This window comes from Podarcis melisellensis (genome assembly GCF_964234715.1).
Source record: "Podarcis melisellensis genome assembly, chromosome: 5".
NCBI lineage: Eukaryota > Metazoa > Chordata > Lepidosauria > Squamata > Lacertidae > Podarcis > Podarcis melisellensis.
In genome coordinates this window covers 21,316,128-21,343,121 of record NC_138537.1, presented here as the reverse complement: position 1 = coordinate 21,343,121, position 26,994 = coordinate 21,316,128, and the positions used below count along the sequence as shown (strand labels likewise).

At 42.2% G+C, this 26,994-nt stretch overlaps 1 protein-coding gene across 8 annotated transcripts in view; it reads right to left on the bottom strand.

The window, feature by feature from the left end:
- VEPH1 (ventricular zone expressed PH domain containing 1) overlaps positions 1-26,994 on the bottom strand; it is a 159,054-nt gene that overhangs the window by 44,159 nt on the left and 87,901 nt on the right. For 6 of the 8 annotated variants that reach the window (XM_081910907.1, XM_081910908.1, XM_081910912.1 and 3 more), the window contains 3 exons: positions 23,113-23,333; positions 12,452-12,661; positions 9,087-9,481 (listed from right to left, as the gene is read on the bottom strand). In XM_081910907.1, the coding sequence (XP_081767033.1) occupies positions 9,087-9,481; positions 12,452-12,661; positions 23,113-23,333 (826 nt within the window). Of the gene's footprint in view, positions 1-9,086; positions 9,482-12,451; positions 12,662-16,656; positions 16,766-23,112; positions 23,334-26,994 lie in introns of those variants that run through there. The other 2 variants (XM_081910913.1, XM_081910914.1) reach the window with 2 other exon arrangements.

Genomic DNA, 26,994 nt, shown 5'->3' with positions numbered 1-26,994 from the left:
TTGAAGGCCATAGACATAAGCAGTGGGAACTGTAAGGTGCTGGGAATTATAGCTCTGTCAGGCATAAATGACAGTTCATAGAATTCTTCAGGGGAAGCTGTGTGCTAGAAGAAGAAGAAGAAGAAGAAGAAGAAGAAGAAGAAGAAGAGGAGGAGGAGTTTGGATTTGATATCCCGCCTTTCACTCCCCTTCAGGAGTCTCAAAGCGGCTCACATTCTCCTTTCCCTTCCTCCTCCACAACAAACACTCTGTGAGGTGAGTGGGGCTGAGAGACTTCAGAGAAGTGTGACTGGCCCAAGGTCACCCAGCAGCTGCATGTGGAGGAGCGGAGACGCGAACCCGGTTCCCCAGATTACGAGACTACCGCTCTTAACCACCACACCACACTGGCTCTCGTATGGTATGCATACAGCTTTAATGTCCTTAACTGTTATGTACCTTTTTATTTTATTTGACCAAACTGCGGGAGGCAGTGGAAGACAGGAGTGCCTGGCGTGCTCTGGTCCATGGGGTCACGAAAAGTAGGACACGACTAAACGACTAAACAATAACAACCTTTTTATTGGGCTGTATGAATTTAATCTCGTCCCAGCAAAATGATCAATAAACAGTGGAAAGAGAACACTAGCTGTATGCAAATAGAACTGAGATTAGCATATTTGGGACCAGTGCTTTTCCACTTGTTTGTTAATGATCCAGAGTTTGGGGTAGGCACTGATCGCCGGCAAGATCGCCGGTGATACCAAATTGCTGAAGAAAAAGGAATTGTGGGGATCTCCAAACTTCCCATGCTGGCAAAGCAGTACAAGGGGAGGAGGCAGACACACAGACACTTGTAAACATGATATTGGCTATTATTACAGATTACTGATATACAGTATGGAAATATACCTTTGGAAATAGGTGGGATGTAATAAATAATAAAAGCTGCAGGCATTGCGATAAGCATTTATCACAAGCCATACCCTAAGCAGTAGGAAATCTCTGCACAATAAAAGAGACCCATCACACTGTGAAATATGGGGAATTTCTTTAAATCAACAACATACGGTGACCTTACATAGTATCCCTTTCTGTGTTTTCCTTGTGGCAGTACGCAAGACGATTATTCGGTTATTGTGAACACATTTGACCTTTGCAGGTTAACAAAGGAAGGTTAGAAAATGCATTCCATGAAAGACAAAAGAGAAAAGGCAGAGCTCTAAAGCTACAGGAAAATGGCTGCATGGATGAATTTAAAGTAACAGCCTGGATGAAGTGTGGGTATTTCCCCTTGCTCAGACTGCTGCTTGCTCCTTATGTCATTGCTGGCATTTAGCTATCCACTTCTCTTGCATCAGATCTAAGCCTTGGCCCTTCTTTGGGATGGAAGACTCTCAATCAGAGACCGGGGAATGGTCCAACAGTATGAAGTGCCACTACCATTATTAAAGCTTAGATGCGTCCCTGTTAGGGCCCTCATTTCATCTGCATTTATCTTCTTGGAGAAATAAAGGTGCAATACAGCTACTGCAATCCCTTATTTGACTTGTGCATTTTCAACCATACGCTGGTTGAAATTGTGCAAGCCAAGTCCCAGGCAAGGTGGGCAGCCCTTAAAAGCCCTTTTCACACCGGGTCCACTTGGGGTTTCCTGGCACAAAAAGAGCTTTCAGCTCACTGCCTTGCTTGCTGGTCAAAGCCCACTCACATATTTGGGCATACGGTGGTACCTTGGTTCTCAAACAGCTTAGTTGTTGAACAAATCGGCTCCAGAACACTGCAAACCCAGAAGTAAGTGTTCCGGTTTGCGAACGTTTTCCAGAAGCTGAACATCTGACACGGCTTCCAATTGAGTGCAGGAAGCTTCTGCAGCCAATCAGAAGCCGCGCCTTGGTTTTCCAACGGTTTCAGGAGTCAAACGGACTCCCAGAATGGATTTAGTTCAAGAACCAAGGTACCACTGTACTTAAGAGTTTCTGTGCACATGGCAAACTGATTCATTCTAAATCCACAATTTTCAGGAGCGTAACACCAGTCTTTAGAACAGCTTTAAAACACTGCATAACAACCCAAAATGCACTGGAAAGCAGCAGCAGAAGAAGAAGAAGACTAAGAATGCTAATCTAGGTGGTAATCCGTAGTGCAAGAAGCCAATGTCCATCCGAGTGTAACTGCCTGAGAAGGCAAAACTTGCAGAGAAAAATGTCCATAGCTTCTTGAAGGGCAAGACGGAAATTTCCATATAAAGGAATAAATTCATAAAACATGAAAATAATCACCTGGGACATGTATGATCATGAGGATTTATTCTCTCTATGTGTCCATATGAACAGTCCAAACAAGGATATGCAGATATACTTCAGGATTCAGAGTATATCACAGGAAAAAGGCAGTAATAGGTGTAAAGTGTAATGCTGAAACCAGCCCTTTAGTTCGTTTCACAGTAGCTTAAAGTTTAATCAAAATGGCCAACAGCAAGCAACTTACGGTGCCTGTTTGGCAGTGGCATAAAGATTCAGCTGACGGGGAAACTGCTTACATCAGTGTTTACTACACACCCACCCACCCACACCCACTCCACTTGTGATCCATTCCAAACCACCTCACAGAAACAGAACCTCTGCTCCCTTCCCAAGGAGTTTCTAGCTCTGAAGTAAGATTTCCCTAGCAATTAAAGCAAACATTTTAGGTGATGTGGGAGTTCCATGATAGGAATTATCAACCTATATTTCTTTTACAGAAAGCAGCTATTGAGAAGAGCCCCGGTCAGGACTGTGGCATCAGGGGAAGAAGGTTTAACTCTTCCCCACATTGCACTTCCTCGCTCTCTGAAAATTATCCACTGAAGCTGCTATCCGCACCCATTGGAAAAGGTAAGGCCATGCAGAGCTGTGACATCTGGCTAAATAATGCCCCCCTCCTAGTCATGAAAATGGGAGAAGGTCCTTAATTCTATTTCTGAGCAGCAGATTAGTGCCCCTCTTATAATACTGGCTGTGCTGCCAAGGGTACTAAAGTGCAATTGGTAAAGGCAGTCTACATAGAAGAACCGGTTTGAGTGTTGGCATGTGAACTTTTCACAGGATGGGAACAGTACTTTTGGGTCTGGAGCTTAACATCAGATTTAAATAATAAGAGGCCAGCTAATTTTTTATTTTTGGCATAGTGAAAACACAACTGATTTTCAGAAATGCTGCTCTGCGTCTCTGCAAGTTTGTGGTTGCATTGAGTTAGCAGAAGCCCATGTGTTCTCAATCATGCTTTGGCTCATGCCATGCTTAAATTTATCAAAAGGTTCCAGAAGCAAGCACTGCAGGGGAGCAGTGATCTTTCCCATCTATCCCATCATATGGTACTAATTATCTCACAGCACAGCATAAAACATAACACCAACCAAATTCAGACCAAGGGCAGTCTTGCCCTAGTTATCAAGGGGAATTCTGTCATACACTCCATCAAATATTTGCTGTTTAAGTTTATATCCTACAGAAAATAATAAAAGCAAGGGGGGAAAGCCAATGCAGAGCTTAAGACAAAACTTTACAACTGTCGTACCAATTTGCTTTCCCCCAATCTAACATAAAATGCACAATAACTCATCAAAACTACTTATGAAAACTATGCAGCATTGAAATATAATATGATGATTTATGCGACGGAATGCGAGCTGTCATGGACACTGATGGGAATTTCATTTCAGCTGGTCACTTCAGTTGTAGGGCTTTCTAAAAGTTTTCATTCTTATGTTCAAGTGTCAGCTGGAAGTGGGAACCAGCTCCAAGGAAAATCCCCAAAGCTCTATTCAGGCAATCAGTATCTGTGGGTACCAAACAAATGAAACATCTTTTTGGAATGTGTGGGACTAGCTCTCATGACAATCACAAATATGCCGGCCAATGCAATAATAGTCTTGCATGAGAATAGGGTTTCTGACACAGTCAGGAACCCTGTTTGACTAGGGCTCTTATTTACATGTTTGAAACCCTACATACACAGAAGCACCCATTCAGGCTAACACAATTCATGTGTCAGCCAGTGGCCTGGCTGGCAGTTGTGTTGCTGTCAAGAGGATGAGGCTAGACCTGTATGTTATCACAGGATCCTTCATGTGGTCAGAACCAAATGTCTGGATGAAGCTATCTTTGCTATCATACTAGCTCAATAGAAGGCCTTTAGGAAAGAACCTTTTATGTGTAAAGTCCATAAAAACAGGCTAATGTCAATCAGATAATAGGTGGACATCTAAGGCCACTGCTTAAAATTAGCTGTGATTTTAGCAATACATTTCCCACTTGTTTCCTGTCTTACATGCTGTTGATCGTAAGGTCACAGTATTGACTGCATTGATCTCATGTGTGCAGGCAACCTGAGAATGATCTCAAAATATGTCAAAGTAATCAATTTCTGTAAGATCAAACAGGAAAAAGAAAAATATCCTGTTCTACTAGATATATACAGAAATAGAACCGGCTGGAAATCCCAGCCAACAAAGTCCAACTAGATTTAATAAACGAACTGGTCCTCCAGGAAATTATAAACCAGTAAGCCTAGCTTTGTAGTAAGCAAAATTCCTGAAACGTAGATAAGAAGGAAGATCACAAGACATCTGGAGAAATATAAGCCGATGAAAACTACCCCTCCTTGTTTTGTTTTTAAATTAAAAGAGAAACAGGTGGAAAAGATGGTAATTTTTTGAAAGTAAGGAAGAAAGATGAAATATTGCGGTTGTCGGTGCATTGGATCTAGAAGCTATTTCATATATAAATATTAAATAAGTGATCTTGGATGGAATTAAGCAAGATGTAAAGCAGGTTCTTTATTAAATTTAACAGATCAGGTTTTTTTTATGGTTTGGATCTTGTTTCTTCCCCCTCTGAAATACCTAAGCACTAAACTTGAGCTCCAAGTTATGCAGCCCAATTCTAGAACTACTTCTGCTTACTGAGTGCCCTGGGACTTACTCCTAGCTAAGCATGTATAGGATTGCAGCCGCATAGACATAAATATGAACCTGTGCCAGGTTGTCATGGGGTTTGATTTTCACAACAAAAGATAACATTTCTAGCCAAGCAAAGGACACCCCTAAACTAACTAAATAGCCATTCACTTCAAAATTGCTACCCAACTCAAGCAGAGTCCTTGCTGGGAACAGGAGGCGGGAGAGTTACTCTTAGGGTGGCCGCATAAGGCCTGCTAAGGAAGAAGTGTACCACTGAAAAGAGAGCAAAATAGGGTGCAGGAGTGCATAAAACTTGCACACACTAATTTATATGTGTTGATGCAAATTTGGAATAATTAACTGCTGTATAATTAACTAGAAAGGAGGTGCATCCCTCCACAGTGGGGCTGTGGGGCTTATGTGCTTGCTGCTCAGGAGGTAACTGCTGAGGGGCAACTTCAAGCCGTCTGCTTCCATCCCTTCTTCTGGTCTGTACTTTAAGAACTGGATGGGACAACTCTTCAAATAGAGGAGTCCTTCAAATTGTGGATTGTCCGCAGGCAACCCTTCAAATAGAGTGTTATCCTCTGTTAAGTGGGGTACATAGTTATAAGAATCATAACAGCTAGGGCTTATCCACACTTACCTTTCCGCCACACTTTTCAGGCACAGTCTGCACAGTCTCTGTCTGACGGCCCCACTGTTTTTCTCTGAAGCTTGCCCCACGAAAACCTGCTCTTTAAAGCTGAATCGGAGCAAACAACAATCCAAAGAAAATCTGAATAGCTGTTTGCTCCAATTCAGCTTTAAAGAGTGGGTTTTTGAGGGGGAAGCTCTGGAGCAAAAAAGAGGGCACTTGGACATGGACCTGTGCCTGGAAAGAACCATAGAATTTTCGAGTTGGAAGGGACCCTGAGGATCATCTAGTCCAACCCCTGCAATGCAGGAATATGCAGCTGTCCCATACGGGGATCAAACCTGCAACCTTGGCATTATCAGAACCATGTTCCAACCAACTGAGTTATCCAGGCTGAGTGGGGCAAAAGTGTGGATAAGCCCATTGTTTAACTATGGCAAACTGAAGCTTTATGTGAATCACAATCCTTTTCCTTTCTTGCCAAGAGAGGACTCAATAGCAGGGCCTATATCACACCATTGCTAAATCATTGTATGAGAAAAAGCTACCAGTGGAACAAGTTTCCTGCACTCTGGAATCTCCTAGGTCTTTGAAGGGGTCCAGGGGCGCCGACTTATAAAAAATATTGGGGGGGGCGGGGGCCCATACCGACTTATAAAAAATATTGGGGGGCCCAAGACCTCCACACCGCTGCTGCTGGGGGAACGAAAGGGGCGAGCCCCGGGCTGCCCCGACCTTAAGTGAACCTGTGAGGGCCCGCCCTTTGCGGCAGCCGATTGGCTGCCGCCGTGGACGGTGAATATTAATGAGCTAGGGGGAATCTCCGCTTCTCGCGGGGCTGACGCCAGCCCCGCGAGATTGTTGATGGGTCGAGAGCCCGCAACCCCACCCCCTCTCTAGATCGGGAGTGGCTTTGTTTTAACTCATTACTGAATGTATTTTAAAAGGTAACTATCGTCAAACAAGGAAAATAAAAAATACCAACATAATTTTGTGATTTTACAAAGCATAATATAACTAATTATTTTCTTAAATTATTGGGGGGGCGGAGCCCCATGGAGTCGGCGCCTATGAAGGGGTCCTAAAATAGATTAAGTGAAGTTTCCCTAAAGAAATATAGAACAAGGAACTAAACTGGTTTCTCAACTGTAAAGGTAAAGGTAAAGGTAAAGGTACCCCTGCCCGTACGGGCCAGTCTTGACAGACTCTGGGGTTGTGCGCCCATCTCACTTAAGAGGCCAGGGGCCAGCGCTGTCCGAAGACACTTCCGGGTCACATGGTCAGTGTGACATCGCTGCTCTGGCGAGCCAGAGCTGCACACGGAAATGCCGTTTACCTTCCCGCTGGTAAGCGGTCCCTATTTATCTACTTGCACCCGGAGGTGCTTTCGAACTGCTAGGTTGGCAGGCGCTGGGACCGAGCAGCGGGAGCGCACCCCGCAGCAGGGATTCGAACCGCCGACCTTTCGATCCGCAAGTCCTAGGCGCTGAGGCTTTAACCCACAGCGCCACCTGTGTCCCTTCTCAACTGTAGGTTTCATTAAATCTCAACTGTAGGTTTCATTAAATCTTAAAGGCATTTCTATACAAATTCTCACTGATTTGTTGACTAACTGCTCAAAGCTGCACCAGTAAGCAACACTCACCCGAATCCCAAGTGTGTTTACCCAAAGTACACCCAACCCTCCAAATGCCCTGAAAATACTGGGATTGTCATGAAAATCCTTAAGCTATCATGGCTCTCACTTTCTCACGCACAGCCCCCCAAATTTCTAAGGGTCTTACTGGAAGTTCAGATATGTGCATCCATTTAACACATTTCTTAGATCTATGCCTCCTGCTCTCTTGCCCCTCCCACTCAACATGGTGTCACTTCCTGTTTTTATGTGCATGTGTGTAAACAAATATACTTGTGCCTACCTAGAGAGCACTCTGAATATGTATTTTTGAGTGGGATTATTTTGCTTTTCAAAATGATAGATGCTTCCCGAGAACACTAATCAAAGAAATAATGTTTCATTTTAAAGGTATATAGAACACAACTGACACAACTGAAGTGGCAGTTCTGAGAACTCTTCGTACTTATACCTTGTATACCAGTACAGTCATGTTGTAACAAACTGTTAGTCATGTGTGGTTTGACACAGATTGCGTATTCACCATATTCCTTACATTTAATATTAATAAAATTGCTGCAAATTCCAGTTTGGCTAATGCAACACCAAACAGCTGTGTATTATTTGTAGCAGGAACTTGTGAACAGTTTCTTAAGAAATGGGTGGGATGAAGAAGAGCCTAGCTCTTGATGTACCAACTGCAGAAATTAAAGAAGTTCAGATTGCAGCCAAATTTCAGAACAAGTAGTTTATGGAGTTTTGGAAATATTAGTTAAGTGCCCCACGTGCAATGGACATGAAGGTATGGCTGTGCATGTATGGAGTATCAGTCACATCAATCTTACAATGTGTCTTACTCTGGGAATTTTGCCTCAATAATCGTACTTAAGGAATTCTCAGGAAATTACAACAGTAAAAGTGAGTTCTACAATAATGGCATAGTTTAATTACTGGAGTCACCATGCTAAAAGCTTTGGTTCACATTGAAATGAACCCAATAGGATACAACTGTGGGGAAATTAGGAGGGCTTCTCATTCATTCATTCATTCATTCATTCATTCATTCATCCATTCATTCATTGAATTTATATACTGCCCTATACCCGGAGGTCTCAGGGCAGTTCACACACAAAAAATCACAATATATAAAATCAAAATAAAAGCAATAATCCAATACACCCCCCCCTGAAAAAAGAGCCACATTTTAAAGGGTATAGGATGTTGATTAGGTCAGCCAAAGGCCTGGTTAAAAAGGAACATTTTTGTCTGGCACCTAAAGATGTGTAATGAAGGCGCCAGGCGAACTTCCCTGGGGAGAGCATTCCACAGATGGGGAGCCACTGCAGAGAAGGCCCGTTCTCGTGTTGCCACCTTCCTGACCTCTCAGGGAGGAGCCACATGAAGGAGGGCCTCAGAAGATTATCTCTGCAGGTGATCATGGTGATCTAGCCAGTGTAAAAGAGACAAGGCGGTCTTTCAGGTAACCTGGCCCTAAACCTTTTAGGGCTTTATACACTAGCAGTAATACTTGGAACTTAGTGCATTGCATTCATGACCAACTAATTCATTACAGTGGGTCTACTACTCTGAGCATAAGCTAGATACAACCCATGAAAAAGAGTCCTGGGAACTCTGAGCACATATAGGACTTGTTAGCAGAAGCACACAGCAAACATGCAAGGGCAGCCTGCTAGCAGGTCCTTTATGAGGTAAAACACAATGAAGCACAGAAACAACGCAGAGGCAAGAAGGAATCTCAAGACAGTGCCTTTTAAAACAACGCTGTTATGCAGAAACACGTTTCAGCTAGTGAAAAGAACTCATGCTTAGAGAAGGCTGGTTGACAGCTTAAAAGAAGGTCCTAAAGTATTTTCTAAAACGCTCCCATCATTTCAAAGGGTCAGGCCTCTTACCTTCAATAACACACTCATCTGGGAGAGGAATTTTCTTCCCCATCTCCATGACATATGCTTTCACTTTAGAGAGATTTTCCTTTAAGTGAAAGTAAAGCTTATCTTGATACTCGGCAGGATTCTGTATTGTCTTCGGGCTCCCTTCATGACAGTTTTCTTTAACGGGTTCTGGCAGATTCTCTGGTTCTGTACATTTGATACTTGGGTGCGAAAGTGAAGACTGTTCCAGCTGTGACTCTTCAGTGTCTGCACTGGAAGGCAATTTGTTGGCTTCTTGGCTCAGATAGATATCTGTGAAAGAGATGCCGGCTGTAACATCTCCATTCTCCATCTCTTGTCCATTGTCAGAATGAACACTCCTCAAACGGACAGCATGCAAAGCTAGACTTTTGGACCTGCAGTGTAAACAAAGGCAGGAACAAATGGCTTGGGCAAAAGGCAAAATGGACTGTGATGCATGGTGGGGGGGGGGGAGAGTAAGAACCTTAATTAGCTCCAAACCATAATTAGCACCAAACGATAGTTGCTTTATAGGGACACGGGTGGCGCTGTGGGTTAAACCACAGAGCCTAGGACTTGCTGATCAGAAGGTCGGCAGTTCGAATCCCCGCAACAGGTGGGCTCCCGTTGCTCGGCCCCTGCTCCTGCCAACCTAGCAGTTCGAAAGCACGTCAAAGTGCAAGTAGATAAATAGGTACCGCTCTGGCGGGAAGGTAAACGGCATTTCCGTGCGCTGCTCTGGTTCGCCAGAAGCGGCTTAGTCATGCTGGCCACATGACCCGGAAGCTGTACGCCGGCTCCCTTGGCCAATAAAGTGAGATGAGTGCCGCAACCCCAGAGTCAGCCATGACTGGACCTAATGGTCAGGGGTCCTTTACTATAGTTCTTTTGCATAAACCGAAGCCGATTTCCTCAAACCAGTCTGGGATGATGGTCTGGGATTCTGGTTTGTGCAAACCTATTGTAGTTGTCAGGTTAAATTGCAAGCTATTATTTGCTGCTAACAAAAAGTTTGATTGTGAAGGAAGGAGAGAGGTAAGGAGGGAACATAAAAGCTCAAGGCTCACTGCTGATATTTGCTGATCATCTCATTGTGGCCAACACCTTATCTAATAATATCCAAATCCAAAATCCATACAGTGACTCAGAGTATATACTACATAAACTACTGAAAAAATTAATCACACTGCACAGGAGAAATAACCATTCAAAATGGCCATATCTGCTGCAAGTATTTTTGTTTGTTAGCCTTCTTTCCAATAATTAAGGAAATACACAGTTTTGTCCTTGAGAAATGAGCGAACCTCATAGATGATTCATCTTCTCCCGCTGAAAAAAGATGTGACCTCTATTGAAAACTTAAACTTTTTTAAAAGTTTCAACTGATGTTGTCAGCTGCAACTTGCTTGCCAAGCAAATTCGTAAGAATGGGTCTGGGATGTAAGTGCACTGCTTAAATGGAATTTCAGTGTAAATTTATGCTCTTCTGCCTTTGAGATTAACACAGAAAACTATCCAAGTTTCAACAAAGGCAAAAGCTGCTCCCTCCTTACCACTCGGTGAAGCCTTCTATTATCAAATGAGTGGATGGCTTTTGCCAGTCTTATACAGTATCTGCCAGTTCTGCCCCTGCCCACTTGCAACTTGAGTCCTTTTGGGGTATTCACCCTTATGTTATTGTAATTAGGTGGAGGAGAGAATGGGCCTGTGTCACTAGTTCTGGCCTGGACGTCATGTGCTATGCTGGCTCTGATTCCCAGCATTTGTGCATCGGGGGGAGGGATGTCTTGCTGTACGTTCGCCATGTGATCAGGAGCCTTGATTGTGCAGTGTTCCATCTCACATCGAGAGCTACATACATATACACCAGGCTCACCTTTACCATTGTTTCCCTAATATGTGGATGGTAGGGGATGTGATGGCAGAAGTGGAGCCAGAGGGCACAGACCTGCTCCACCCCTCTATATGATTACAATTGCCCTAAAAGGGTTTTGGTTGGTCTGGGACTGTATGGAAAAAGGTGGTAGTGGAAGAAAGGTTAGCAGTAGGAAAGGTTGGCATTGACAGAGATCTGCCACCAAGTCACTGAGCTGAAATTAGAGGGGCACATGGCTCAGATCATAATGGCCTTGGGATTTCAGAACTGGGACAGCTGGCATCTCTACTTGAAAATTCTTAACAGGATTATTTATCAGAAATTATTTTAAGAAACCTTGCTACTGGAGAATCACATGGTAGCTTGTTCCAGAGTGGGCACCGGACTTCAGAGGGGCCCCCCAAACACACACACCACCCAACACAACCAAATCTCTCCCCCACCCTACCCCCCACTGCCACCACTGTAGCAACTGGGCCCCTGGCAGAAGTGCCGCTTCTGAACAGGAGCTAAATTCAGCTCCCACCCTTGGTTGCTGCCTGCCATTTTAATTTACCAGGAAGTGCAACGCTCTAGTACAAAGATCTATGAAGCCCATAGATTTCATAGCTCTGATGGGCTGGGGCATTGCATTTTTGGTCAATGAAAATGGTGGGGAGCCACTGCAGATGTGAGCCAAGCTTGACTCTCGTTCAGAAATGGCTATGCCACCATGAAAATGACCGAGTGGCCCAGCGAGGAGGCGGCAGGGTGGCACAGCTTTGTTTGCCTGGTGAAGGGCCCTTCTGAGCTCCTAGAGCCCTTGATCGGTGCCCAGTCTAACTATCAGTTAGCGCCAGACCTGGCTTGTTCTATTGTTTAATTCATCATCTTAAAAAGCTGAAGATTAACATTATTTACAAAGAAATACTGCCCTAGATAGGACTTTCTTGTTTGGGGGTGGGTTTCTTTTGCTGTTGTTATCCCTAATGTTTTACATATGTGATACAATCTCTTTTAATGCTTTGTCTTTATTAATTTTGCATTATGCCAGATTAATTCTAACCCATGGTTTGCTGCATTTGTACCTTTCGTTTTCTCTGGATCTGCTTTGACTATACTGTATATTTATGTATGTCTGCATACTTTTCACTCATTGACAGTGCTTATAAACTTGCTTTTAAGGTGTCCAAATTGCCAAAAGAATTTCGCCAGCTATACTTACGGAAAGCGATCTTCATTTTTGCCTGAACTTTTTCAAATCCAGTGTTCCTTTGCACCTCCCCCTGCACTCTGGAGCACAAGGTAGGTTAAACAAATAACTCGGAGATCTTATCCAGCTCTTAGAGTTATTGACAAGATGTCTGGATACAATTAAATGTCTGGTGCCCACAGGTACTATGTAACTTGCCTGTTCACTTTAACATTTGGGGGTTTTTTTCCATGAAAAATTATGTATGGGAAAACCAATCGGCATGCAAAACCACTGACACACTGCACTGAAGCATACCTGTTAAACCTCATGTCCTTCCTTTCTTCTTTAGAAACCTGGCCAAGACTATACCGGCGTACAGAGCCAGGAGTACTGCTGTCAATGTTTATTTTCTCTTCAAAAGCTTGTTTTTTAACCTGAAGCTTTTCATCATCTTCATTCCCATTCATAGTGGATTTTATGTCATCCAGCTGAGAAGGAGATTCTGTTTCAGCAACATCTTCTACCCTAGGAGAAGTGAAAAACCGGGGGATTAACAGAAACATCGTCCTATTTTGCAGGTGGTAGAAATAAAAAATATATATGCATCTCTAAGGATCCATATATATGCCAGCGTTTATTCCAAGTGCATCTATGGCCAGGTTCTTTTGAGGGATTATCATTCCCATTTAGTCCAGGACTACACCTTTCTGACTCGTGCTATATAATTCTCTACTGTCGGTCTTACCTCACAGCTCCTTCCCATATGTCATATTTGGCCAAAGAGTGGTGTAAAAAGGTGCCAAAATAAATAAAAGGCTGTACCATATATCTGTCATAAGGAGTTGACTAAATTGACTTTAGAAGCAACTTTTACAAGATAATTTCAAACATTTCGCTCTGTGGAAATATATTACAATGAGTGAGGAGAAGAAGAAGAAGAAGAAGAGGAGGAGGAGGAGGAGGAGGAGGAGGAGGAGGAGGAGGAGGAGGAGGAGTTTGGATTTGATATCCCGCTTTATCACTACCCGAAGGAGTTTCAAAGTGGCTAACATTCTCCTTTCCCTTCCTCCCCCACAACAAACACTCTGGGAGGTGAGTGAGGCTGAGAGACTTCAGAGAAGTGTGACTAGCCCAAGGTCACCCAGCAGCTGCATGTGGAGGAGCGGGGAATCGAACCCGGTTCCCCAGATTACGAGTTTACTGCTCTTAACCACTACACCACACTGGCGCTCAAGAACAGGGGACTTTTGACACCACCAGCTATACGCTGTGAGGATGCCTAGGCTGGCTTGCCCCCTGCTTGAATCAATGGCATCATCACCTTCTGTAGAGGCCTCTATGTGGGTGCAGTGTGGCTATGTCCGTATTGTGCAAACTGCCTCAAGGGCTACTGCTGAATATATTATTAAGGGAACAATAGATGAGAAATAAATGTGAATGTCTAAGCAAACAGCTAGAGGAAGAATTCCCAGTGATATAATCTTGAATACCAGCTGGACATCTCTAAGGCAAGTATTCTAAAATGCAATTTAGAACAGATTAGTAAAAGTGTTATATATAACGAGCAGCCTTTAGACACCTGCAACTAATTTGCTGTCAATGTATATAAATGTGTGTGTGTGTGTGTGTGCACATGGGTGACACATATTCTCATATATACATCAAAATAATCAATCTTTTTAGTGCCCTCCAGACAGACTGCAGGGCGCACAAAATGTGGAGTGGGGAAGGGGGTTGCAAAGAATAAAGATGGGAGTCTTCCAGTGGTGGCAGAAACAAGAGAGGCATTTTCTCCCTTCAGGGGTCTGTGTGCTAGCATTTTCTTTCCCCCAGAGTGCCTGGAAGCAATGTTGTCCTGGTGTACTGTGGCAAGAAAACATAGCTGCACACACACACAAGTTGCACCTTGTTCCTTGACAAAACACAATCCATGGAATGGCTTTCAGTAATAAATCGTATTCAAAACAAAAACTTGCATTACAATAAAAATCTAATTTACCCCAAAAAAATGCAATAAAAGCATCATAGTACACAGATAAAAGACCACACTGTCAGACCATAAATCCCACAGTCAGTTTCAAAACAGCCATCTGCAAACAGTTTGGTGGAGCCTCACCAACATCAATATAAGTCAGGGCTTTTTTCCAGCAGGAACTCAGTTTTGGCACCCCTCAGGTGGGCATCATTGTCATTAAAGAGAACAAAGGAGGCGTTCATAGTGAGTTCTGGCACTTATTTTTCCCAGAAAAATAGCACTGAATATAGTAGCAGCTTGGAACTAGCTGGTGTGTCCCTGTAAGACTCTTTCCCTGAGCTGAAAAAGACCGCTGCATATCTAGCAGTTTTGCATCCCTTGAATCTCCAACGCAGAAAAAGGCATTACATTAAAAAAGAACCAAATTACAGCTGGAAAGGTGTGTTCCTGATCCTTCCTTCCTTCCTTCACAGGCTCGGCTTGCATTAAAGCCAGGGCTGCAAAAAAGGAAGGAAGAATTTGGAGTGGACGCTAAGTGTGCTCCCAACTCCTTCTTTGAAGTGGTATCTCCTGGCATCATTGACAGGTGTCTGCCCTCACCCACCTGTCAAAGTGACCTGCTGAAGTTGGGTAACTCCTGAATCTAGCCCCAATTGGATCCAGTTCCCCATACCTGCCTTAAAAGGATAGGAGATACAGCTGTGCTAGCCATATTGTATTCTCTTTGATTCTATATAGGGGTCCAAGATTGGAAAAGGGAGAGCTTATGGATGTTTTGTGATGGGGTTGACCAATGGCTCAAAGTTAGGGGTAGGTTAGGGCCTCAGAAGGAAGTATAGAGCCTCAGAAGGAACAGGGAGAGATGCCTATGTGCATTTGAGTGTACATGTATAGGCAATTTGAAGATGTGCATTCACATACACATACTAGGGTAGAGACATGTGGGGGGTGTTACTTTCTCCTGTATGCACATCCTCTGAATACTTGCAGTCCCTCTGGAACCACCTGAGAAGGGTTTAAACTCATCACTACATCTTGTGACAATGAATTGCATAAACTTTTCTGAGTTCCTACTATTAGATCTTTATTCTACTCATGAACTGTACGGAGATCTGATTGAAAATTCACTTTTTACTTGGTATTATAGGTCAGGACATTAATAGGCAAGATGTTAAATTGTTTTTATATGCAACAACTGCGGAAAGAGTATTGTTATCCAGAAATGGAAACAAGAAGAAATTCCGACGAAATAAGAATGGCAGATGAAATTAATGGACTATGCAGAATTGGACAAAATGACAGGAAGGATTCGAAACCTGCGGGACCAGAGATTTACAGAAGATTGGAAGAAGTATATGAATTATTTGAAGAGCAACTGTAATCAACAAATTACGCTAGTAGGACTACAAGAGGTTTTGTAAGGAGAAATATAAGAAGTGTTTCAAAGTAGAAAAAGATAGAGATATTGGTTATGAGTTTGAAATGTAATAGGGAAGATAAGAAATGCATACTGAGAGATTAGATTGGACAATTTTCAGACAGGATTGATGGAAGTAAAAAAATTGAATAAGATGTAAAAGTATGTTTAATTATAAATTATAAAGATTATATTAAAAAAGAAGAAAATTCACTAAATGTAATATGTAAAGGGTAAAATGTGGTCAAGTCAGCATCAATGTCAGGTCATAAAAAGAAATGTTTGTAACAGTCTTTTGTTTTTAAGGGGACATTTTGTTCTACATTTGCATGTACATTGTTTACTATGGCTTAGCAATCTATAAAGTATCTAACTTGGCTTAAGACTCCTCTAGTTAGCAAATATCACACAAGTGGAATTCTCAGAATAGAGGATTCTGTGCTGCCTCGCCAAAGCCAGCCCCAAAAATCTTGTCCCCGGAGATCCTCTTCAGGGGGTACAACATTGTATTCTGCTTATTTACGTCCAGGCTGACCTCCAGAACAATGTGGTTTTCCAGGCAAACTGTTTGCTGGAAAGTAAGACTAATGGAACAAGCATGAAATGCTTCACTTATAGCCTTCATACTACGTACAACTGTGAGATATGTCTCCTCCTCTCTTGCCTCTTCTAGGAAAAGAGTCAGCAATAAAACTAATTACTGGTGAAAATTGTGAATAGATTTTACCCCAAGATGTTCTGCCCAGACTCTAGGGTGGTATTCAGCTAACTTTCACTCAGAGTAGACCACTGAAATCAATGGACCTAACTTAGCTAGGCTTATTAACTTCAGGAGGTCTACTCTAAGTAAATCATCATAGCCCTAGAATTTTGACATTTGGAAGATATTTCATAAACTTTCCCACTATGCCCAGAAACTGTTCTAAGTGCCTTTCATACATTATCTCAGCAATATTTACAGCAAGATTGAGAGGTTCGCCAGTATTAAAATCTCCCTGCAACCAATATAGGAAGAGGTGGGAGCTCAGGGGCAACCTGCATAAAGCTATCTAGCCCAAAGTGATTAGCATTCTGCTCTACCTAAAGGACTTGCACTAAAATAAATTCTATAGGAGGATCTCTACTTACAGTGATTTTAGTGGTTCTGAAAAAGCTTTGAGCAATGGTGAAAAGTTGCTTAGTGAGCCCTGATATGAACCTTCCTAAGAGCAAATGGTCATAATCAAGATGCATGGCCCTAGGGAAAAAATATCCTACACTGGATCATTTCCAAAGAGCACATCAATATCATCATGCACTTTCAACATTGCTTATCTTGGCAAAGTGCTGTCTTAAAATGGACGAATGGCAGTGAAAATAAAAGGTGTAAGGCCTGCAAGAGCCAAATCAGATATGGCAGATCAAGCCTCGCTTACAATGAAAAGGGATTCAGTTCATCCGGCTATTAAGAAAAATAAACAAAACAAAAAAAGGATACAATGAAAATTTCATGCCTTGTTATTCTCAAGAATTGTGGTTGGGAGGTTTCGGTAGATCTGCATTTTCTGTTTGTTGTTAAGTTGACCATGGTTGATTTGTAAGATGAAATCACTATGTATTAAAATTCTTCATTCACATTTGAATGACCTGAATCTTTGGGATCAGCAGGGGGCCGGGGCATTCTAATACTGCATGGTTTTCATTAACACATGGTTTTAATTACATCAGATATATGCAGAATTCCCCATGTCAAAGGATTCAGGCCAACAAGTACTGCATGAAAAGTCACTTCCCTATAAGTACAATAACTGCAGGTTTCCTGAAGGAATGAATTATTGTCGACACACAAATTTTCAAATTACATTGTTAATTCAAAATCAGCTTTGATATCTGCATCTGACCTCAGAGTCAGGGCTACTTCAAACACTGAATAATTATGAAGTGAAATGCTTTTCCATGTAAGAAATGGGTTCAGGCTGTACAACCGTTGCGGATCTGTGAGCTTCACTATATAGGTAAAAAGGTAAAGGACTCCAGTCAAAGGGAACTATGGGTTTGTGGCGCTCATCTCACTTTCAGGCCAAGGGAGCCAGTGTTTGTCCACAGACAGCTTTCCGGGTCACGTGGTACTGACCTAAGTGTTGCCATTTTCCTATCTCCACCATTTCTTTCAGGAAAGAATAGCAGATAGCTTATGTGTGCACCCAGTCCAACTTCGCAGCACTGAGTTTCTTCATCCCACGTTCTACTTCAAACTACCTTACACCATCTCTAATGGTTTAAAACGACAACCTGGGAGGAAGCCATTATTCCTGTTCACATACCAGTGACTTCAACTGGAGGGACGTATCTGAAGCACAAGCATAAACTACACCTATCAGATGACAGACGACGGATTGAAGCCAAGGAGTGTTAAGCTGAATATTTGTAAAAAGTGAAGTAACAGGCAGGAAATAGTAACAAATGGAATCAACCTTCTTGTTAAAGAGCTGAGACCTATTGGCGCTGAACTGGCTTTGTGCATGTTGCAAACACAACTCCAGCAGAAAACACCAACTCATTTTACGTATAACTTTCTGTTGCTTCAGCTTTTGACAGCACACAAGACAGCTGCCTTGAAGTAAAAGGATTTGTCATGTCCTGTCATCAATCCTGTGAGCAAACCAGTTTCATAAGATGAGAGATTTACCCTCAACAAGAGGAGATTGTTTTAGAGGTCCCTAACAGATCCTGTTTTGGATCCTTGCCCTTGAAGACCAAATCCTGTTCTTACCTCTGAAATAATAAATCATAGCTCTGAGAAAAAACAGAACAACGCTGGTGTAAAACAATACTTGTCCCAAACTCCCAAAACCAGGTTCACACTTTTCCCTGAAGATTTGGGGTGGGGTGGGAAGAAGGCCAGGGAGAGAATCTGCAATGTTCAGGTAGAAATGTAAGTTCTTCCTCCAATATAAGCCAACAAGGTGCTCTTTATGTAACAGCTTATACTAACCTGGAGGAAAGCCTAACAGGCTGTCTGTCTAACTGGCTGGAATCCTAAACAGTGGTGGTCCTGTGAGTTAGTAACAATATAATGCAAAAAAAATTAAATATACAAATACCACTTGTCCTATTGCAGTTCTTCAGGGCAGATTAATAAAGTCCTGGCATGTTTTAATGAAGATGATTGGCACACATTCTTATTGAATTTAGTGAGACCTGTAAGTTATCTTCCATGGGAAGCTGAGGGAGACTGGGAAATTCATGGATTGCATTGCCTCGCAACTCTGGTCATTACACACAAACACACACACACACACACACACACACGGCTTGCCTGTTAACAGTCTGGTACAGTATGAGGAGTTTGGCTGTCTGGCACTGTGGTGGTGCCTCTGCAGGTCACCTATAGGCAGTGCTTTCCCTCCCTAAAAATGTTTAGGGATGCTCTCATTTTGACTCAAGAAAACCACCATTTTATAGTTCAAATCTTGCTGGCTTATATTGGAGGAAGAACTTACATTTCTACCACAACAATCTCCAGGGAAAAGTGTGAACCCGGTTTTGGGAATTTGGGACAAGTATTGTTTTACACCAGTGTCGTCCTGTTTTTTCTCAGATTTATGATATATTATTTCTCAGATTCATGATTTATTATTTCAGGTGCTCCTCAACCATCTTGATTTAACAGGTACATCCTGGAATTACAGAAGCCATCCTGGCTTCTCTTTGGATCCTGAAATGTCCCGGTTTTTCGGTCCAGCACTCTAGTGCAAAGTCACTTGGCTTGTGCCAGAGCACCAGATCAAAAGATGCTCATTTTTTGGTCTTGTGTGAGAACCAGCTGGCTCCCATGAGAGTTTGAGATGAAAAAACGAGTGTCCCGGATTGTCTGCAGAATGACTCCTCCCAACCTCCTTTGGGCTTCCAGAACACTTCTTGGAGTTCAGGGATAGGTTTTTCCCTCTATGAGTTGCCTTTAGAGATACATATGGCATACACTTCAATTTTCTGATACAATGCTATTAGTAATTAATATTTTTATCACGTTTGCCAGGTTAGTTTGTCTGACATTTGCAGAATTTCAAGTCCACTAAGTTTCCATTACATCTATTTTTAATTCTATCCAGTATTTTGGCTCCCACTGCAAGCTTAAGGCTGCTTTTCATATTTGTATTGTCAGTGACATCTGTGTTGCATCTTATCATATGTGTGATTTCCCATCTCCTCTTGACCTTTCAAAATCTGCTTAATACCAGTGATGAGGATCTCATGCAATTTAAAAGGGATTACTGCACATTAGTAGCATATAACAACAAAAACGACTTGTCCTCATTGGACATATATTATCACACCAGGTTTGAGTCGAACTGTGTTTGCACAGAGGAGATGGTTTTGCTTTACTTAATACGACACTCACTCATTGATGAGCACACTAGGGATAGACGAAATAATATAATTACATATCTCTATCCTTACAGGTTTTGTGCTATTTTATTGTAAGAGTGAATGCTTTTAAAATACTAGGCACATGCTAGTCAAAGTTGAGCACACTTGAAATCCAATGATTTTGCTGAAGTTAAGGGCACTCCCATTGGAATCAATAGAGTTAAATTCTCACAGGTTTGTGTCCATAGTTTGTGCTGTTTTCTTTTTCATTTGGACACACTAACATTTTAAAGGAAGGCTTTGAAAACACAACATGGGTTGTGTGTTTTTTGTATGCTTGCACTTAAAATGGCTATTTGCATCGAGTGCAAGGAACAGGACTTATTAGAAGTTCAATAAAATGTAACCATTTAAAGAGCTGAGCATATGAAAACATTTAAAACTTGCTTTGGGAAGCAAGTACAGCAAAGTGTTTATGAAGCTGAGTGGCGTACAGCTAATAGACAGCTATTTGAAAAACAGCTGGGTATATCACATTAATGGAAATATACCCCAGTGGAAAGTGAAATGAGATGTTTGCTGGGATTTTAAGGTATTAGATGTGAGACAGGAAGACTGGTGCTCATTGTTATGCTTGTAGCAGTTACAATAGGCTTTTCTAAAACTTTTATAATCCAATATTCAGCCTTAGCTAATGTTTATTGGGTTTATTAAGAAAGGAGACTTGAAAAACATCTGCTATTTTTAAAAGTGTAGCGTGTAGCTATATCAATACAGTTATAGGGATGTGTCCAACACATCAGATTTTCACTCGAACTTCCTCATTTTATCCTCTCCCCTGCAGCCCCCTTATAATCTGCTCCAGAGGGGTGGGGGCCCCTCCTCAAGCAGTGTTTAGGGGTACATAGGAAGGGAAAGTCCCATTGTGCTAGGGCTACTCCATTCATGAAGAACTGGATGCAACCCATAGACCAATACTATTTTATCTGTTTCCTTAAACATCTCAAACTATGAATTTATAGTTACCAGTTATTTATTTATTTATCTTATTTCATAAAATGTACACATCACTTGACTGTAAAAAACCAAAACAAACCCAAAAACCAAAACCCTCAAAGCGGTTGACACAAAGAAACAATGAACGATGTGTGAAGCAAGAAAGAGAATCTGACTATTTGGGTACTAGTTGTATTCCCTTTGAAGCATGAAATGTCTGAGCAAATGGGCAAATTTCTTACATGTAGCACCAAAAAGCTGGTATAGCATAGTGGCTAAGAGAATGGCTCTGCCATAAATTTGCTAGGTGGCATTATTCAAGTTTCCGTTTTCTCATCCTTTGGTTACTGATATGGCAATAATTTAAAGAGGGCTACTCTAAGGATTAAAGAGATAAGTTAGATAAAATACTTGGAACACTATATAGGTATATTACTATTAACTTTGGGTACAATCTAAAGATGTATGAGGTAAACATTTCAGTGCACGCCAGAGTTGTTCTGTAGTTTTCCGTAGCTTCCTCTGCTAAGCACCCAAATTGCTTTGTCAACTCTATAGTTGACAAAGAAGTTTGGGGTATTTGTGTGAGAGCGGCTGAATGGGAAAATGCCTGTGGTATATCCTTGCTATTTTTAAAATACATCCTTTCTTTCAGTAGTAAATGAGCCAAAGTCCCTCAAAGTAATTGAACCATGCTGCTAAGTAATGGAGTCGCACTTTCAAATACTTCCCAGAAAACAGAAAACAGACCTTTTTATCCTTCCCTTCTCAGGTACCTTAATAAGCTGACTGATATGAGATTTATTCGCATCTCTTCTACCACTTGTAAGGTAAGCTCTTTGCTGGCCATTGGAATCTCTTCCATGTATTCAATGCTCAATGTGTACAGTGAGGGACAATGTGGTTTCAGGAAGTCTTACCCCTGCACACTATGGCATGACAAGCTGTTTTCAAATATGCTGTCCTACAGAACTCACATGGGATGTGGGTGATGCTGTGGGTTAAACCACAGAGCCTAGGACTTGCCAATCAGAAGGTCGGCGGTTCGAATCCCTATGACGGGGTGAGCTCCCGTTGCTTGGTCCCTGCTCCTGCCAGCCTAGCAGTTCGAAAGCATGTCAAAGTGCAAGTAGATAAATAGGTACCGCTCCGGCGGGAAGGTAAACGATGTTTCCGTGCGCTGCTCTGGTTCGCCAGAAGCAACTTAGTCATGCTGGCCACATGACCCGGAAGCTGTACGCCGGCTCCCTCGGCCAATAAAGCGAGATGAGTGCCACAACCCCAGAGTCGGCCACAACTGGACCTAATGGTCAGGGGTCCCTTTACCTTTGCCTTACAGAACTCACATATGAGCTGGTAGCACATATTTAGGGTCTCCAGGGTTTAGAGAAGAGCCTCCTCCTGAAACTTCAGCAATTATAAAATCCTCCAATAACTGATCTACATGACCAGTCATCAGACCACAGCTGATAAGAAAACACCATCCTTTAAGAAATGTGTCCGAGGTACATTTTATCATATGTAGTGGACTTGTAGAGTAGCTAAGGGATATTAGGAGATGATACATAATGAGATAAAAAAAAATATTTAAGAGGTCTTTCCCCAAAATACCAGAATCTTTTCTTCTAGGGATAATTGGACCAGGTGCACCAAAGAGCCAAAAGAATTTGTTTGTGTATGTGACTGCAGCAGCGAGAATATTATATGCCCCAAAACCACGGGAGGAGGCCATACCCACGAAAGGGGAGTGACAGCTGAAATTGATGGAATATGTAGAATCAGCAAGTTTGACTAGTAAAATTAGAGAACAAAATGAGACAGCCTTCAAGGAGGATTGGAAAATGTCTGTAGATTATTAAAAATATATATACTGTAAACATGTTAGTAGGTTAGCAGGTGTGGAGTAATTTCAGCAGTATAAGTTAACTTGAGAATAAAGTTGAGAAAAGAAGGTGTTGATTAACTATAATACGCAGCAGTAAAAGATAACCATGACAAAACCATGGAAGGGTAGAAAGGAAGTCATTTTTTTAATTGAACGTTTATTGGAAAATGTATGATTAATTGTATTTTTCCCCTGTAAAATTATAAATATTTTTTTTAAAAATAGAAAGGCATCTGATGGTTAAATATTTTTCACCTGATACACTAAATGTGACCATAGCACATCTAAGGTGCCACATATATTCATTAATGTGCTATGTCACCTATATAAAGGAACAAAAGAACTGGGCTTACCTGCTCTCAGCAGTGGCGTCATTTTCCAGCTGTTGGATGAGAAGTTTTGCTATGGCTGTGAAACTGTTGCTCATACGATAAATGTCTCTGCTCTGGATGCCCAGGATATTGGAGAAGGTGTCTGTGATGTGCTTGATCTCCAGCAGAAGAATATGGTGAAATGAATGCTCCATGTTGGCCAGCTGATTAACCAAGTAGATCAGGCAGATCCTGGCTCTTTCCTATTCAGTTGAGAAAAAGATGGTTTTATAAAGTGAACGCTGCTGGTTTCAAATCTTGTGACTACTTTACCAGAAAAATAAAATCCACAGAACACTTGTGGGGGAGGAATTCGAACCACTTGAGCATTTGCGTGAAAAATAAAAATCTCAAGTACAGCTGGGATAAACATGTTACACAGACTTAATGAAAGTCTTTGTTTAAATAACTCAAGCAAAATGTGTATAAAGATAGAAGGGGGAGCACTGACCCCTTTCAAATTCTCTAGTGTCTTGTATATTGTACACAGGGTAAATAAATGAGGAAAGTGATTGGCAACTATAAATCCTAATTAGGGAATGAGGTTGTAGTGCTCTTCTAGCTTAGTAAAATTGGAAGAAGAGGCCAAGAAGAAAGGAATACAATTCCAATGGGTGAACAGGCCGAGCTAGATCAGTAGGAACTGCCACAAGTGCAACATCTGTAAAAGAAAAGATGGGCAGTCTATGCCATACCCTCAAACATTTCTCTGATGAAAATGGCGACGTCCCATTCCATAATGATAATTTTACTATTTATACTCCACAAATCCTACTGGGTTGCCCCAGCCACTCTGGGTAACTTCCAACATATATAAAAACAATAAAACTTTAAACAATTAGAAAAACCTTCCCTATACAGGATTGCCTTGGAGATTGGATAACGCCAAACCATCCAACATTTCTCCAATGAAAATACAGTGGTACCTCAGGTTACATATGCTTCAGGTTACATACACTTCAGGTTACAGACTCCGCTAACCCAGAAATAGTGCTTCAGGTTAAGAACTTTGCTTTAGGATGAGAACAGAAATCGTGCTCCAGCGGCGCTGCGGCAACAAGAGCCCCCATTAGCTAAAGTGGTTAAGAACAGTTTCAGGTTAAGTACGGACCTCTGGAACGAATTAAGTACTTAACCCGAGGTACCACTGTAGATACATCCTAAGGAAAAGAGGGACATTCCAGGGTCAAATCAGAAACTGGGATGGCTTCTCTAAATCAGGGACATCCCTGGAAAATAGGGACACTTGGAGGGTCTGCTATGCTTGTTTGAAGGTAAAGGGTATTGGCCGAGGGAGCCAGCGTGCAGCTTCTGGGTCATGTGGCCAGCATGACTAAGCTGCTTCTGGCGAACCAGAGCAGCACACGGAAACGCCGTTTACTCAGATGTCATTCCCAGAATGGGCCTTACTCCCAAACAGTATACATAGGATTGTGGCTTAGATTTCCTCTCCAGTATCAGCCATGAAAACCTAGCAAGAAGCAGACACAGGGCCAAGCTACATGTTACACAGGAGATCTGTAGGTGGATCTCCTAGCATATTTTCTTTTACTCAAATGGAAACATGGGGAACTGTCAATTTTGTCCTGCAGCGGCTGTTTTCCCAATCAGGAAATACAGGAACAGCTGCTGATATATAGATAGTGATTTGTTCCAGGGGGTTTCATGAAGGTGTGAAAAACGGCCCACCTGCTTCCTAATGGGCATCAACTCCAGTGTTTTGAACTGAAAGACAGTTGAGGCAGCCAGCTTTTTGATAAAAACAACAACACATGTGGAGAATAAATGAACTATGGCCAGAAGAAGCTACCGTAAAAAGTTTGACAACCCCAACAGTCTTTCAGCTCAGAACCCTGAAAATGAATCTCATTAGGAAGTAGGCAATATTGAAGTATGAGTACAATGAAGGTGTAAGAAAGACCTTGCCAATTCATTCTTCAGAAACAGCAGAGAGGACATAGAGTATAGATCTCATGAAGTGAGATAAAAAAATAGAAAGTTTGCATTTAAAAGGTAGCTGATATATTTGGAAAGTCATGATTTTATACTACAGTGGTACCTCAGGTTACATACACTTCAGGTTACATACGCTTCAGGTTACAGACTCTGCTAACCCAGAAATAGTGCTTCAGGTTAAGAACTTTGCTTCAGGTTAAGAACAGAAATTGTGCTCCAGCAGTGCGGTAGCAGCGGGAGGCCCCATTAGCTAAAGTGGTGCTTCAGGTTAAGAACAGTTTCAGGTTAAGTACGGACCTCCAGAACGAATTAATTACTTAACCTGAGGTACCACTGTACCCATCTCTTCACTTTTTCTTTAGGGTCAGAGAAATCAAGACATAAACAAGACCTTAAGTAATATTTAAAGAACAGTTCTGTTTCCCAGATAATATCTGCAGTAGACTCAAGAGGGCTAGGAAGCATCACCCAGCCGTTTCCTACTTTGATCTAGCTGGCAGAAATCCAGAAGTGCTGAAATTCTGCTATGCATCTAGAGGGAATTGTCAAGGAATAATGAACTGTACGATTATAGGATATGGAATTAATATGCACACACAAAAAGTCCATTAAAAAATTCTCATCGACTTAAAAGCAATAATCTTTAGCAAGACCAAGATCAGAAGTCTCTTGTAAAAATAACGCTTGCATTTTAGTTACCATTGTTATTGTAGGTTTGGTTTTTGAGTGGGTAGGCTTATGTTCCTTATGGGAAGCAGATTTTCTATTTTTATGGTATACAATTACATTTGTTGACAGGGGAATGATGTTCATATAAAGTGTTGCAACTGCTTAAGCTATTTTATTTTGCTGCATGAAAAAATATAAGGAAACAGCAGAAGACAAATGTGGAGTGACTCTAGATTTATCTTGGTAAAGTTATCGTCGCTCTTGGGCATGATAAAGGGTTGAATTCAACTTTGGAGAATTTATTCAACAGACATTGCATTGTAAGATCTTTGCTAGAGGCAGTGGTGGAGCTTCATGCAGGTGGGGGCGTGGCGCGCACCCGCAGGGGCGTGCTGCCCAGCACAGGGGGGGGGGCAGACATGATAGCACCCCCACCTGGATCGTGGTGCCGGGATCACTGCGCTCCCCCTGCCCCCGTCAACAGCAAGTCATGACTAACTTGGAAGAACACACCATATATACTCAAATATAAGCTGACCCGAATATAAGCCGAGGCACCTAATTTTAGCACAAAAAAACCTGGGAAAACTTATTGACTCGAGTATAAGCCGGTTCGGGTCCCTTTACCTTTACCTTTTTTAATAAGCCAGTTCACCACACCACAAACCTAGTGGTGGTGGCAGCAGCAACGGGACCAGCAGCAAGAAAGAGCTCCTTTCGGGCCACTCAACCCTCCTCCACTGCCGCCCGTCTCACTTGAGTATAAGCCGAGGGGGGCTTTTTCAGCATAAAAAATGTGCTGAAAAAGTTGGCTTATACTCAAGTATATACGGTAGGAAGATCCCTGCTGGGTCAGGCCAATGGTCCATCTAGTCTAGCATCCTGTATTCAAAGTGGCCACCCAGATACCTGTGGGAAACCCTCTAGTAGGAGCCGAGCACAAGAACACTCTCTCCTGATGGTGCAGGGCTCCAAATGGAGGGGTCCATGTCTTTAGCGGAAACTTCATGCTTCAGACCTTCCAACCCAATGCATAGACAATGGGAGCTAGGGCCAGCAGGGGTTGTGACAGCAAAATGGGGCAGTGAATTTGTGAAGGGGGAGGGGGCATCTTATTGCATAATGCACATCATAGCTACAGGTAAAGGGGTGGGTGGGAGACAGCCAAGTATGTTTTAAATGACTTATTTTAAGCCACTGTTCACCAGACTGTTGCTTTGGTCCGAAGGGACGCGGGTG